The sequence below is a fragment of the Falco punctatus genome (genome assembly GCF_963210335.1).
Source record: "Falco punctatus genome assembly, chromosome: 15".
Classification (NCBI taxonomy): Eukaryota; Metazoa; Chordata; class Aves; order Falconiformes; family Falconidae; genus Falco; species Falco punctatus.
Window position 1 is genome coordinate 20,407,851 of NC_137595.1, and position 14,580 is coordinate 20,422,430.

The 14,580-nt window shown below is 41.1% G+C and overlaps 1 protein-coding gene across 2 annotated transcripts in view; it reads right to left on the minus strand.

The window, feature by feature from the left end:
• TRPC5 (transient receptor potential cation channel subfamily C member 5) overlaps nt 1-14,580 on the minus strand; it is a gene marked incomplete at its 3' end in the record, with an annotated part of 97,700 nt that overhangs the window by 23,404 nt on the left and 59,716 nt on the right. For both annotated transcript variants that reach the window (XM_080365905.1, XM_080365904.1), the window contains exons 4-6: nt 8,552-8,888; nt 5,172-5,311; nt 851-1,173 (exon numbers count right to left, since the gene is read on the minus strand). In XM_080365905.1, the coding sequence (XP_080222031.1) occupies nt 851-1,173; nt 5,172-5,311; nt 8,552-8,888 (800 nt within the window). The remainder of the gene's footprint in view (nt 1-850; nt 1,174-5,171; nt 5,312-8,551; nt 8,889-14,580) is intronic.

Sequence of the window (14,580 nt, forward strand, 5' to 3'; positions counted from 1 at the left end):
TATTTAATTTAGCATAAAGTGGTGGACAACAGTTTTGTTTTGCTTGTTTGCAGGGCGTAGGCCTTTTTCTAGACCGTGCTTTATTTATTTCTCTTCCCATTGTGTTTTAAGTACTGTGCAAGCAGCAAGAACAATCGGGGGGGGCTGATTATTATAATTATTTCCACTATTAGTAATTAAAACAAATACATCAGAAAGACAATTCATGTTATTTTTCAGCATGTGCTATCTCTTTCAGCCCTGCCAGCTGTCATCACAGCAATTGCCATGCCAACATCTCAGTAAAGTAACAGCATTTCCACCAAAAAGTGTTTTGCTGGGATTTTAGCTTCACCCGGCTGAAAAAAAATCAGAGAAGTCTGCAACATCATGTATGCATAAAAATGTCCTACATGAGATTGTTGTTGTTGCTGTATCACATTATTTATTAATACCTTTTTTCCATAGGTTTATCCAGTTTCCTACATTCTGTTTGGCTTCCCCTCCTCTCTCCAGAATCAGACAAAACAATTATGGCAAAAGGATATTTGCTTTCTCAAATATACTGTAATTGCATGTAGCCATAATAAAATTTAAGTTGCAGGATCATGTAGGGAGCCTCCTTGGTCCAGAACTAAAACAATTGTCTCCCGCTGCCAGACCTAACTAGAAGTTTTTCTGACAGCAAAGCTCAGCAGAATGTCTGCCCCAGTTAACTCACACATTTCCTGCATAGTCAACGAGCTCACCTGATATTTGCAAATGAATAAATAAAGGCGCTTTCAGTGCAGTGACAGAAAACTTGCAAAGGCAGGTAAGACAGGGGACAGTGGAAGTCAACCTTAAAAACAGAAAGGAAAGGATGTCTTACGTGGAGAAGGCATTGTTCTGTTTCTCACATCGGATCCCCTTGCAGTTGTTGGGTTCCTCCGAGGCACTGGTCTCATAATAAAAATAAAGCTGGTTCAGTCCATTGGCAAAAGCCAGAAGCACCAGACAGTAGATAAAAAGGAATTTAAGGATGTCTAGCAGCATGCGTCCCAGAGAAATCTGCAAGGGTCCCAGGTGTGAATTTGCTGTAAACAGGGATATGAGACGCAGGGAACTTAAAATGTTGGATATTGCAAAGAGGGCTTCTGCAATGAGAGTCGGGTGCCACATTTCCCATTCCTCCCTCGGACGAGAACCGTTGTACTGAAAGAAATAACAAGGGTATAAAAGTAAATTATGTTGTAATTACTCTGAGATTACTCAAAAAGTCACACCTGCTAATACTAATGCTTCACATGTAAATACTAACCAGGTGCTGGTGACACAAGAAGTACTTCTAAATCTCAGCTACTGTCAGACTAACATTCGGGATTCAGGATTTAAGCTGACTTGATCAGGGTAGAGACTCAGGTTTAATAATGCCTTCTCATGAACTCTCCCTACTAAATCATGACCCCCGATATGGATAGCTGTGGGACTAGCTTTTCTTTAGAGGCTTCTGATATTTTGGCTGTTCTTAGCCTATATTTAGAAAACAGGCCTTTTGATTTTTGAGTTCACTGTCGGTGGGTTCTTCAGGTCCGTGGCTTCACAATCTCCTTCTCTTTCAATATTTAAAGGGGTTCAGACTGCCTGAATGAACCCTTTTAAGCAGGTTCAGGTTGGAAATTTCCGATTACTTCTTTTTTTCTTATTCCTCCTAAATATCAACTGTGCATTCAAAACACTGCACATTCCAGGAAGAACGTGAGGGAGGGAAGAAGGAAAGCAATGAACTATTAAGCGTAAGAAGTGGATGCTTTCCTTCCCTAGTAATCTCAAAGTGTCAACAGCCCAGAACCAAAATGCTTTCTTCATATTAATTTTCTTATTAGCTAATTTGTCACGGCAATTTTAGGAGAGTTGCTAAAGCAGAGGTCATAATCACAGCTGAAACACTGGATACATTTGAGTGCATCAATTATAACCTTAACTTGGTTCACAATGTAACTGTAAAAGCAGAAACATTTTCTGAGCAACATGCAGCCAGATGCAAATAGGTAGCACAAAAGAGCTGGTTGCATAAATGTAACTACTCTGGCTTAACTACACGGGCACAGTACAACGGAGCCAAAGACATTTTAACATCAAGGAATAATTGTCCTTTTAACATTTGTCTCTGCTCATTTAACATGTATAAAAAGGCAAAAATGTACTTAGAATAATACAGCTAATAGCATAGCCAGCATGTTTAGAACTCCTAAAATAATTTTTATACCTTTTAAAAGGAAACAGTATCAGTATCATACTGACGGATGAGTTTGCAGGGACTTTCTATTTAAATCTGAACGTCCAATACACGAGCTCACAATTTTTTCAAGGACACAGCTAAAAGCAAGTTGATATTTCAAACTGTTCCTCTGTATGAAGGAGCTGATACATGATACAAAGGCATTTCAGCATGACCTCTGATTGCTTCTGACATTTCCAAACTGTTCTTTATTACATGAACATCATGGCCAGAGCCTGTTAACTTGATTTGAAGATGGGTCTTAAAATGTTTACAAACAAGCAGACATGTTAACTTTTTGCCAGTATCCAGCAGTGGGGGCGGACGGTTGCGATCAGAAAGCCTCACGGTTGCTCGCAATTCACATCTGCACGCTGACTGGACACAGCAGCCCAGGGGTGTTCTGCTAGGGTTTAGCACAGACTGCATGTGAACGTACATGAAAAAGTCTTCATCTCACATCTACTTGTAAAACAACTTGTTAGGGGCATATTTTGGCCCTTTATAAATGGATGGTATGTCCTTGCTTGGAAAACTGTAGTGTCTGCGGAGCAGCCTAGCATCATAGGCGATAGAGAAACAGAAGAGTTCAGAGGTATCTGATGAAGCTGGGTATCGGGGAAGGTTGGAGTTGTTTGGGTCAGGCATCAGAAGATGAAACACAGCAGAGATGTATACAGAACAGTACAACTAAGTTATCGCAGGCAGTCACATTTAGCCTTCCTCATTATGTGGTAATTCAATGCAGCAAATTAAAACTGATTAAGAAAGTATTTTTACCCTACAATTACCCTGAAGATTTCACTGGTATTGGACAATATTAGGGCCAGGTCTTAGAACCAGTCAAATCAAGAAAAAAAAAAGCCTCCACGTAAAAACAAGGATGGAAAACATTAGTGTCAGTATGCAATTTATTTTTTTGATATTTGGCAGAAAGCTAAATGTCCATGTAATCCTTTGAAGTTCTAAGAAGTGTTAGAATATGGTATATTGGCATATATCCCAGCCTATTCCAGCTCGAGGCTGTTCTATAAATAAAAAAAAACCTTTACAAGTCATGTTGCAAAAGGTTTTGAAGCCATTATCAACATTACAAATCCTCAAGTTTCAGAGCACACTGCAACCTCCGAGTGACACAGGTCAGAAGGGAACTTCTGTGAGCATGCTGATTCAGAACTACTCCTATATAAGATTTTATGCACCTTTCAGAATTGTCTGACATTGGTCCCCGTCAGGAGCAGACCTTAGATCAGCCACGTTTAATCCAAGTCTGTCTGATCTGTACTCAAAGAGACATATTCCTGTAAGCATTCTTTCGTGTGCTGGCATATAGGTCTTTGTAGTTAGCCTGAACATTTCTGTAGTTCTTACAGAGTATATAAACAAAGCTGTACTTCCTTCATACGTGTGGTTTGGCTGAGTTTAAAGCCCAGTATGTGACAGTAAATTTCTGTGGATGCACAGCTCTTCTAGTCATTTGTGTGTGAGAAAGAGCGAGATTGTTAACATTTTAAGAGTTGTTCATGAATCTTAGAAGTTCCAGCCTTTTTCTGTATTGCTCTCATTTAAAGACCAACCTTTCAAGTCTGTAATGAATTGCTTCTGGTTTCTGAATTCACTGGTTCTGAATGCTGGGAGAAAAAAGATGTAATCTTTTCCTGCTTTGATGCTGTTACAGAGCTACCTCTTCAGGGAGCAGCAACTATCTCAAAGCTTTTCTGTTTGAAAAACTAAGTCACCACTATGCAGCCTTCTGGATTTTAAAAAGGCCCCATAGCAGGACTGCTTGCTAAGGAGTTATTTATAAAAGCCTTGCCATTTTGGAGTCAATGAGCTTTGTGAAATTTTCTCCTCTTTTCCTCTCTGCCTGCATACATGCTTGGGCAGGACAAAACCAGGTTGCTTTGGGGAAGCACTAGTCCTGGTTATTAGAGGCTGGGTTAAAAGAACCAGTACTCTTTTAGCAGGCCAGACCAAGACAGCAGCACAGCAAAACTAGAAAGCGCGTAAGCGGCCAAGGAGCAGACTCCAGTAACTTGATTTACACTTGTGTAATTACACTAACTGCAGTGAAGCTACTGCTGATTCATACCAAGAAAAGAATCAGGCCAAGCACGCGGCTCCAAGTGAAGTCAGAGAGCCATTGCATAAGGAAGTTTGCAGGAGGCCACTTGTGTCTTGTCTGAGTCTTTGAAAAAGAGACAGAAGGAAAGTGCTTCAGGCTATCCTCTGGCTTCAAAACATATGCATAAGCTGACTTGGAGCATCGGAAGTCTATAAATGTGGAAGGTGCTTTTGAGGATGAGCTCTGATGTTCATTCTCGCCACAAATGGAACATGACAGTGAAGAACCTACACGGCGTTAAAGCTCCAGCATGCTCCTTTATACTCCTTTGTCATTTCCTTCCCTGTGGTTTAAAACTATGTATTAAAAAGAATACATTGACTCCTTTGTATCAGATGGAAGCCTCCTCCTAGCAGGCTTGCTTTTCTTAGGTTTTTCACAAACTTCTGATTAGTATTCTGCATATCTGTAGGACTACAGACCATAGATCTTGGCTGTAGATGTTTTCAGATAACCTATTCTTGTTTTTTCTTTACTATTTCATTTTAAAATTGTGTTTTCACTATGTCTAGCATTGTTGAAAGAGGTCCAGTGTCAGTATGGAAAACAAAATGTATCTTTAGCCACTGAGTAGCTACAAAATGGACAAGTGAGGAAACTTCTACCCAGTGCCCAAACAATCTACTTCATTAAAGAGTCAGGATGAGAAGGATGATCATCCTCCAAACAAATTAATAAGCTTTCCAGGTGATATTAAAAACTGGACTGCTTAAAAAGCAGCTACTCTTTTCCGTCTGTTATTTTGATTTTGACAATTTCTACCCTGCGTACTACAGTTCTCACAAGCAAGTTACAAAGTTACTGTACCTTGACGTAGGCAACAATTTTAAGGGAGATAGTTGCAAGATAGAGGGAGTTCATTGCAAAATCCATCAGATTCCACCAGTCATGTACATACTCATTGAATCCACCATCCCACATTTCCTTGATTTCTCCCCAGATAAAACCTGTGGAAAGAGAGTTCGTTGTCATGATGAAGTATAACTTGCCATTAAAGCACTGTGTATATCTGATGTAATAAAAGACATTTTTAAATTAACAGTTTAGAAAAAAGTCTCATCCCTCCTGTCTTCTACAAGTATAATACTGCTGATTATGAGAAATTTTACAACTCTGTGGGGAATATAGTCTAGAGAGAGATGAAAAAGACCTTGGTTTCCTATCCAGGGCTTCAGATACACACACAAGGAGACTGCTTGAAACATATGTTAATTATTACTAGTATGAGTGGATTGGCTCAGGTGAAATTTGTTATACATGAATTAATTATTTAAGCAACTGTATTTGGTATAGTTTCGAATAGATTTTCTGCTCTCACAGAAACTAGAAGTAATTAATTGCTCAGTTGGAAAATACTGATTTTTCCTGACTTTCTCTGCAGAACATGCAACACCAGTACCAGCTTCTGCATGCCAGCACATTTCCTCCCTGACCTGGAAATATCACACCAAAGAAGGAAGAAGTTAATTCATTTTCCATGCTCAGTCACTGTACTTATGCATCTTACTGCACAAAAAGCCCATAGGGACTATCTGTGAAAAAAAGGTAAGACTCAGCACGAAAAAGGGCACTGCGGCCTGGCATCGCATCTCTGCAATGACTCACCTACCATCAAACACGGCTATGGGTTTTGTGAGGTGAATATTTGTTCCTGAGGCTACGGCCAGAGCCCATCATCTCAACTCTGAAATGCCTTCTGGTAATAATTTTTGGCACTTGCTCATCTTCACTATACCTCCTTGCAGCCAGAGAGGTGAGGGGCAGCTTCTGAAGTTCATTACCAGACTGCAAAACTCACCTGGCATACAACTCTAATTTTAAGTAACATATGTCCTTTACTGTACAATTGCTGAAGCATTTTTGAGAGGCTAAGTCCCATTAAAAAGTGGCAGCTGGGCTCCTTTGTCACCTACATGCTTCTGAGCCCCCACATAGTTTGAATTACCCAGTTTACAACATTATCCTTTAATGAAGACCTGAAATGTGTGAAAAGAGAAAACCCCAACAAAATACCCCTCCAGGTGTACTACCAACACAGTTACCCAAATGGCTAGCCATCCCTAACCACAGGACACTGCAGTGGTCACTGAAATGCCACTTGCAACTCAAGTTGTAGGATGTGAAAGTTCAATCTGAAGAGCAGATAATGTTTGAAATGAACTGCTGCAAACATCCAAATATCAATCTTAGCCCTTCAGCTGCCAGCAGAAGGTCAATGGTCAGGCAAGCACTATGTCAAGGCCAAAAAGGTAATTTTATTACAGCTGTCTCCAAATCTTTGCATGCACACACAAAAATAAAATAAAATAAATCAATGGAGAGGAGCCTGCTGAAGAACTCGTACGCTGTATTTATAGTGAGTTATCATTGCTGGTTACTATAGTTACAGCAATGCTGTGTGTGCCTGTTCTCTCTCTCCTTTTATAGTGGAAAATATTTCTTAAATAATAACCTTTAATCTCATGAAACTGTTCTAATTTCTCCATTTAATAAACAGTCCCACAATATTCCTATTTATCTGAAACAAAGGAACTCGAAAAGAAGAGCAGACAGCTGTAAGAGGTGATTTTGAAAGGGTTTTTTTAATGGATTATTCTTCTTTCATCTGCAAATCAATTTTGCTGAGATGCCTACCATTTCCCTCAATTTTAACCATGAAGTAAAGGATAAAGTGAAGAGATCACCTAAGCTCAGAAAAGACATTTAACCTTCTCATCTTATTCTGAAGCTTCTACCAACATATGCATTTCAATGCCATAAATCAGTTCAATAAGAAAATGAGGGTTGAGTTACCATTTGTAAGTTGTGGTAGAGCTACACAAGGAGCAAAGTGCCCTGGGTCATGATCAAAAGTGGTTTGTGAACATGTATGCAACTCTTACTTTCTTTCCTTGTTTTCCATCAGCAGTTTTAGGTTTGGCACAGGGAACAGCTAGTTTTGTTTAGCACAGAACCAGCCTGATCCCAGAGCCACCACAGAAACGAGGAGCTGGCGCCCGGTGTTACGAGGAGAGAAGAGCCAGCAGACACAGGAAAGTGGAGGTGGACCCATGAGGAGGGTTGGGGAGCTGTAAGGAGAGCTCCAGAGATGGAAGTTTGTGAGAGGTGTCCTCAGAAAGCATCAGCGTGGCTTTCCAGGCCACTGATGTGTACTGGACAGTCGCATTCACTGTTACCTGACCTCCTGGGTTTTGCACTGAACTGCCCTGGGCTGTGCGGAGAGAGGCTGGACAAGAGCTATAAAGGTGTGGAAACCACCGCTCACAGCAGTGCTACATGTTAATGGCACAGCAAGGGAGGTGGCAGCTTAATTAGAGGAGAGATCGTGTTTCTAATGGAGTCCCCACGTTTTCACTTGCTGTTGTGTTGGAGCCGTTTGAAAGGGTAAATACTCCTCTGCCAACAAAACTAAATCCAACTATGCTTCTCTGCTCTTCTCCCTCAGCGGCTCTACCCGCTTTCTCCCATCCCATCTTACCACCTCACCCATACACCCTGCCCTCAGGAACACAGACACCTCCTTTTCTTCACAGTTGTGGTTGCCCAAGCCAGACGGGAACAACAGCCTCATGTTTAAGCTTCTGATGATAAATACTCTCTTCTCCTGCTGCTTATATGAGATTGCTCGATACTGGTTTGGTCAGTGTTTATCAGAACAGGGGCATATGGCAGGGTAAGACTTATCTTCTCTTTCTTGCCTTCCTGTAGGCTATTTGGGAGTCTGGGAGCCAGGAATATACAGGTTTGGTACCTGCCTGCTGGCTCTGGGAGCAGATCAGTGTGAAGGCAAAAGCAGAGACAGGCTCTCAGCACTGCCTTCTGCCACGTACCAGCCAGCAGAACTAAGCCAGCAGGAGAAGTGACACTACTTGTTACTAGCGTGACCCAGAAGCTAATTCCTAACCCGTTCCTTGCATGGGGGAAGCAGGGAGAGAGCTGTGCCTGCTGCGGTTTACTCAGGGTCATGTCTAAAGGCATGTCAGATGGCAATGCGAACAGCAGAAGAGCCCTAGGCCAACAGATCTGTTGTTCCAGAAGGAGCCCAGCTGTTTCGTGCCGTTACTGAAGCTGGCTGCCAAATCTCTTTACATGCTGCTGATGCTGAGATCAGGACTGAGTCTCCACACAGTTGCCATGGGTGCGAGTCAGGTGACTGTGGCTCAGGCATTTTTGTGTTTTCGATTTACCTAGAACCCAGGGCAGGATCATCCACTCCACGATGGTGGGAGGTGGTCCCTGCATGTGAAGGTCAGTCCTGACGATGTGCTGTGACGCCAGCAGGAGCATGAAGAGGAAGGTTAGGTAAGAGCCGGTGTGGCAGATAAACTTTATAAATGGCTTTTTAATGAACAGTCCCAGCCTGCTCTTCGGTGCAATCAGATATGCCACGGATAGCACAGGAAATAGCAGTCCAATGGTGACACAGGTCAAGAGTTTTACTGCCCAGTGTTTCCGCCTCCATCCTGGAAAACCGTCATACCAAAGTGTTGCTAGTAGCTGCTGGCAGTTTGGCTGAGCAACAAACTGAGGAGGAAAAAAAAAAAAGATTATTACTGACTGGTACTTCATGTGCACTCCCCCTCACATATGTGTTAAGAGTCCACATGGACCCTCACATTTTGAAGACGGAGGGAAGAAAGGAGGAATATTTCACTCTTATTTTTCTACATAGGATTTAAGATATCTTCAGTGAGGATTTATTTATCTGAAGCACCCTTATGGAGATCAGTCACTCACCACACACGAAGCCTTGTGCAAAAGTGATACAACGAAAATTACTACAAGCTTTTTCTCTTCCCATGTGTTTCTCTTTCGGCATGTTTCTTTTCAGAACGTTTCAGGTTTCAACCACCTCAAACAAATCACTGTCAGCATCTTTAAGAAGTGACTGGAAGATGAGACAGGAGGGAAAAGGTGTAAAGCTCTGAGAGAGAGTGTGTGAGAGAGAGGGAAAGGGAGAGAGAATGTCTCTAGAAGTGTGTGGGGTGCTGCACGTGGTTTTGTGCAAGGAGGCCAGCATATGTGCGTGTGGGCTGGGCTGGGCATGAGACAGCACGCAGTAATGTAAAGTTCATCCAGGTGACATCTGTTGGGAAGCAGGACAGCACATTTGTAAACATGCCTCACTATTAAGGAAGAAAGCAGTTGGAAAATATAAGAGATTAAGCAGAGGCGAAATCTTTGATCATAGTACCAAAAGTGACACTTGAAAGTTTATTTACACTCTGTAAAAAAAAGCATTATGTTGGTGATTTATTGCACCTCAGTGACTCCACACCAGACATGCTCAGGTTGCAAATACTTCAGACTGTTCTAATACCTAACAGCCTTTGGAATTCCAAACTCAAGCCACGCTATTTCAGCCCCATGGTTTTCAAAACTTTTCAGACCCATAGCTAATTAGAGATGTCTGCAAGACCAAGACAACTGTGTTTTTCTTTATGTATTTGATTTGTTATCCATCTTAATGAAGTTGTACTTCTACTAAATTCAGATTTCTCACTGGGCTCTGTAAGTTCAAAAGAAAATCTCAACCACTGTTCTGAGGATGCTTATTACACTTAGTTCTCTGTAATTAAACCAGAAAAACTGTCTTAGCATGGATACCGTTGCTGATAAACATACTCCTGTAGCAATATAAGTAGGTCTATGATAGGACAGAGCATATCAGAGAGAATCACACTTCCAATGGACACAGTAGTACTAGCAGCATTTATCAAGAAGAGACCTCTTATAAAGGTGACTCAAAGTGGTGAGTAACTTGAAGATGACAGTACTGTTTATTACACCGGGCTCGTCTATATTTAAAAGGGATCTCTGGGAGGGATGTAGTGTGACCACAGTCTTCCTCCCCCTTAGGGAAGATGTGATCAGGCAAAGCACTCTTTCATCACTGTAATTTAAACCAGCTCTTGGAAAGACTACACCATGATAGCAAAGGGACCAGCTTCTGTTTTTCCACCCCAAATTGGTATGATTTTTCGACCCTGGCAGAAGCCACTCAGTGTAGACGTGGCCTAAGCTAATACTAAATCAGCCATCACATGTGCATTTATGAGACTGTTACAAGGCTCTCCTCATCACATCTAAAGATACCTAGGACTTCCTGCAGGTCTTAGTCACCAGGAGATCAGATTAGGTGTGAAAGAGACAATGTATTAATAACAGCTTTAGCACACCCCCATAACTTTAAATATTTGTTCTCTGCCCAAACTGCCCAGTATTGGGAGGACTTTTTATGTGCAGTTCTCAGAGCGCTCTATGCAAGCAGAGCTCTATCGCTGCTCTGTTCAAAATTACTAAATCAAGGTCAAGCAAAAAGAGAAATTAGTTGCTCAGACTGATGAAGCAATTTCTGTAGGTATTTTTAGATTTTGTGATATTTTATATGCTATAACAAGCTGTTAATATCAGAATCAGACCATTTTTTGAATTGGGTAGTTCAAATATATGGACTGAACAAAACTGGTATAGAAAATGTGATGTCCAAGAGGAGATATCTGGCATTTACACACCTGGATGTTTATGTGTTATTACTATAATAAACACGACTACTGCATCTAACATATAAGTGACGCTGTGCTCCAGAGGGCATCTGAAAAGAAGATCAGAAACACATGTGATTTGGAATCAACCTACACATGCATGCAGCAGAAACCGGACAGTAGTTGATACAGTGATTATCTCCAGAAAAAGCGAAGACCTGTTGCCAGTAATGATCAGAAAACATTATTGTAAAATTACGTCTGGGGACAGTGATGAAAGAAACAATTCTACAGAAACTGAAGAAACATCAAGCCTCAATTGTCCTTTGGTTGGTTGGGTTTTAATCTATGATTTCAGAAGGGTCAGCATGTTATGTCTGAAAGCTAGAAGAAACAGAAGGTTACCCTCTATATTTTCTCATTTAAGATCATAAACGGGAGCTGAGACTAGATGTGTTCTGTGCTAATTTACATGGTAATAGATGCTGCTTCTTCTCTGAGATGAGGTGCAACTTTTTTTTTTTTTTAAGGGGGAAAATATATAAACACATTTTCTCTTTATCATACATGATAGAAACCTCTACGGGGAGAATAAAACCATTTTCCCCTTGAGTCAAAGTCAGAGTCATTTGAGAAATCAAATGACTGTATGTTCCGCTGGTTGCTGTGCAACTTGCAAGCATCTTAAAAGTGCCTCTTCTCTGCCTAATAGCTCATTTCTAAAATCTGCTTTCTGTGTTGTATCTGATGTTAGTTCTTCAAATGGAGAGAAATTCACACATCATGAAAGAGCAACTTTAAAGACAAGCTTGGCAAAAGGGAATGGAAATGGGAAAAAGCCATTAAATTTTCCAATCAAGCCCATCCCAACCTCACTGAAAATGGCCTAAGGGAAATTTAAGCATACCACAGAAAGAAACTCCCTAATGTCACAAAACATCAAATGCTGTCTTTGTTAAAGGTAAGGCTAAGCGCTTTAGAATGTAGGCTTTTACTGACTCGTAGTAGTCCAACTTACTAATCACAGATTTAAAATCAGTAAATACTGCAGTTTAGATCTCAAGTAGTGCAAGGACTACAGCTGGCTGAAAAACAAGATTTCCAGTGTGCCGAAACACTGCAATTTTGAATTATACTGAAGAAGTCAACTAATAAGCCCTTGATGTGCTGCCTAAAGAACCAATTGCTTTTCAGTAACTTTGTGTTAACTTGAAAGAATCAGAAATTAGCTATTTCCCTAAGTAGTCCTGTGAATGCTGGCCTCAGCTTTGCTTCTAGGTGTTGTTACCTAAACTAAACCATCAAATTAATTGACGAGACTAAGCCATTGAATGCTCAACTCATTGAAGATTCTCTAGGATACATACTGCTAAATCAATGCACATAAAACACAAAAAACATGAAAAAGCTCAGCCCTTTTAGGTGCAAAGTAGCCTGAAATTGTAATAATACCATGGCACTTTTGTTATCATACATAATTTCAAATTTCTTCAGAAGGTTAAGGAAATGATCTTATTTCTACTTTGCAAATAGACAGAACTGAGATCTGGAAAAGCAAGTTGACTTCTCCAACACTGCTTATGCCAAGGCCCTTCCTGAGCACAAGCTCAATTTCCACCCAGGTAGATGTTGCGATTTAACCCCACCTGGCAATCACGTACCAGGCAGCTGCACGCTCACTCCCCTTCCCCCCAGTGGGATGGGGAGGAGAACTGAGAAAAGGTAAAACTCGTGAGTTAAGAAGAACAATTTAATAATTGAAGTAAAATACGATAACAACTGTAATAAAAAGGAATGAGAGGGAGAGAGAGGAATAAAATCCAAAAGGAAAAAAACAAACAAGTGATGCACGATACAATTGCTCACCACCCGCTGACCGATGCCCAGCCAGTCCCCAAGCAGCGATTGCCCGCCCCTGGCCAGCTCCCCCAGTTTACACACTCAACATGACATCCCATGGTATGGAATATCCCTTTGGCTACGTCGGGCCAGCTGTCCCTGGCCGTGTCCCCTTCCCAATTTCTTGTGCCCCTCCAGCCTTCTGGCTGGCAGGGTCTGAGAAACTGAAAAGCCCTTGACTTGGTATAAAATTACCTAACAACAACTAAAAACATCCGTGTGCTATCGACATTATTCTCACACCAAATCCAAAACACAGCACGGCACCAACTACTGAGAAGAAAATTAACTCTATCCCAGCTGAAACCATGACAGTAGGGTCCCAAAGGACAGTAGAGTCTCAACTATTTTTTTTTCACCTTTTGCAAAGCCTTTCATTTGCCATGGACAGAAACAGCACATGTGTATATCATAGTCTTTTACCATTTCATATGAACACACCGTATGTGACAGGATTTGGATCAGTTAAAAGTTTCTGCACAATAAAAAGGACAGATTGCGATAATTTAAAAAACTGCGTATTGTCCCACTTTTGTAGATGATCTAGAATCAGAGGCAGACATACGGTACCAGAAGCTCTCTATGTGGTTAAGATGAGCATATGACTTGCAAACAATGTATTTCTCCAATACATAACAAGCATAGTATTGAGCTTTTTTTTGAGGACTGTGGCACTATAGGAGCCTCCAATCTCTATTACAATTGACAGCACAAGACATCATCCCACAGACATGATGGAGAATGTTCTGACAGCTGCATTAATGAGAAGAAATGCTTCCAAAAAGTGTCATTTATACTCAATTCAGCTAATGCTTGAACTAAACATTCAGTGCTATGAAGCCTGTGGTAGTGCTAGCATAACATTGTCCAGGATTGCCCCTTCCTGTACGCAAAGCTTGTAGATGCATTTCTGGGGGAGGTAATCCAAAGAGCAAGCTCCTTCTCCATCACCTGTTGAGCAGAACCTGTCCCTAGCTGAAGATACAGTTCACATAATGACTAGGAGATAAGATGCAACTCAGAGTACCTTCTGGTGAGGACAATGCCACTGTGTTACCTACCAGTAGACAAGATGCTCAATCTCTTGGCTTCTGAAAATGGGGATAAGTATCTTTGCATCTTTGCCTTTCCAAGAAGTGAGATTAGCAACTTCAGTCATGGTTGGGAAGCACTCTGAGGGTAGAGACTACTGCAATACAAAGTCTTTTATGTTCTCTCTTTCTTCTTTCAGTCTTGCCAGGGTCTTTGTGTAACATTTGGCTTGCAGCTGGATTGTGCTATTAGAGAATTTCATTTTCAGTGTTCATCATACTCATTGTCACCTGCTCCTCTACCAAGGGGAAAATTTTTAAGGGAAAAAAGCAGCTGCTGGATGGAGTGTCTTTTTCTTAATATCTAATCTTTACTGATACTTTTATGTCACTTAAATTCTACTTCTCAGGAATTAAATGCTTTCTGCATGCTGTGCCATTAATATAAATATCAAACACAGAAATTATGTTCCACCCCACCTCCCCTTATCTATGGGGAAATCCCTTATCTCTCACAGTCGTAAGTAATTTAGGATCAGACACAGATGGGCTGAGATGTGAATGCCTCAGGGAGCAACTGAAATAGCTCCCTGATAGACATCACAGGGGCTGAGCACAGTATCTCTCGGCATTTATTCTGATTATTGTGATGGCTGCCAACAGGCTCTTCTGTGTGAGTTTGTTGGAGTTCTTTTCTGTACTCTTGCTGTGGATGGTGATAGTGAACACTCTTCATAGATGAATAAACACTAATTTGTAACTGCAGAGCCCTGTGTTAATAAGCAGGACTGAGTTCTTCTA